A 1,480-nucleotide genomic window follows, 5' to 3' on the forward strand; every position below is an offset into this window, starting at 1 on the left:
TAGGTCTGAAGATGATATTCTGTTCCTCGGCCTCCCCCGGGGCCAGGAGCGAGGCTCCGTCGTCACCCAAGGGCGGAGGGTCGGCCTCCACTTGGACCAGGGCGGACTTGGGCACACCGATCCTGTACGTGTGACTGACGGTGACCTGTTGTTGCTCCTTGTCGCTGCAGTCATGAGACTCAAGAGTTGCCGAGGCCACCAAGAGCATAGAGCCGAACAGGAGCCCCAGGAGGAAGGAGAACGTCCCCTGGAGACCCATCCTTGGGGAGACGGGGAGCGGACCCTCCAGGCGGCCTGTATCCAGAAAAAAACGCCAAGACAGCCCTGGAGATTTGCTGGTGGAAAGTGGCCTTTTTAGTGGATTCTGAGAGTCCATGGGAAGCTGAGAAACCAGCCCAGAGCTTCCCTGCTATACCTCCTGAGGGTCCAGACCACACTGTTCCATTCCTTCCTCACACCGAGCCCTTTCTGGCCTCCTGCCCTCACTTACACCGTTCACACTACCGGAGGCCCTTCTCCGCACGTCAGCCTGTGCTCACCTGCACCTTAACCGTGACCAAGAGAACCGTCTTGTATTGAGGGCCTGCTGAGTGCCAGCCTTCGATCTCCCTAATCTCTAATACAAATACCTAGCTCTCCTGCGAGGCATTCAGAGAAACGCACTTTGGGTATAGCTAGCTACTCTTGTAGGAAGGTTGTGAGCCTCTTAAGGATGGGACGGAAAGCTGATTCCTGTTGGGGCCCTCCCGAGTAAGAGCACAGAGTCACACGTGCCAAGAGGTTCGGTCACCCTCAACTCTGTCGGCACCCAGGCAGTCTGGTTTGTCAGTCAGGCCAGGCCACCTGGGCCAGAGCAGACTGTTAGCTTTTGCCTCCTGTGCCACCAGCAGGAGGTGTGGATCCCTCTCCCCAGCCCCTCTCTGGGACGGCACATTCCTGATGACAACACATGGAGGCAGGGCAGATGACAGGAGACCCAGTGTATGCCTCAGATTTACTCACAGAATGTCTCTCATGGGGCTGTCGTGGTGGCTCTCATCTAAACCCAGGTACAGGACTGCCTCTTGACAATGGGCTTCTGTGGCCAACTCAAGATGTGTGAGCATCTGTACGGGAGGCTGGAGAAGTCAGGAAGCCCAGCCTTCTCCTGGTGGCTGTGCCCCGCCCACCCCAGGCTCTCCTTCCCCGCTGCGACAGGCAGCTACCGTGCTGCAAAGACAACCCAGACGTGTCCTGGGCGTCTAGTCTCACGGAGGCTGCTTATCCCCGAGCTTTTCCTCTCTGCTATAACACCACCTGGGAACGGGTCAGAGGTGCGAACTCGCTCCCGCCCCACCCGCCGAATCGGAAACTCGGGGTGGGCCCAGCGATCTGCGTTTTAACGAGCCCTCCGGGGCTTCTGATGTGGGCTCGAGGCCGAAGCGCCTGCAGAGGACTAGGTGTAACGGATGGTTAACCGGGGCCGTGAGGACCCGGGACG

The 1,480-nt window shown here is 58.8% G+C and overlaps 1 protein-coding gene across 1 annotated transcript in view; it reads right to left on the minus strand.

The window, feature by feature from the left end:
- The window catches only part of TNN (tenascin N), a 57,643-nt gene extending 57,384 nt beyond the window's left edge, over nucleotides 1-259 (minus strand). The window contains 1 exon segment of the mRNA XM_025044001.1: nucleotides 67-259. Coding sequence (XP_024899769.1) covers nucleotides 67-259 — 193 coding nt within the window.
- Nucleotides 260-1,480: the final 1,221 nt, after the last annotated feature.

Source organism: Pteropus alecto, unplaced genomic scaffold (genome assembly GCF_000325575.1).
Source record: "Pteropus alecto unplaced genomic scaffold, ASM32557v1 scaffold101, whole genome shotgun sequence".
In the NCBI taxonomy this organism is placed as follows: Eukaryota; Metazoa; Chordata; class Mammalia; order Chiroptera; family Pteropodidae; genus Pteropus; species Pteropus alecto.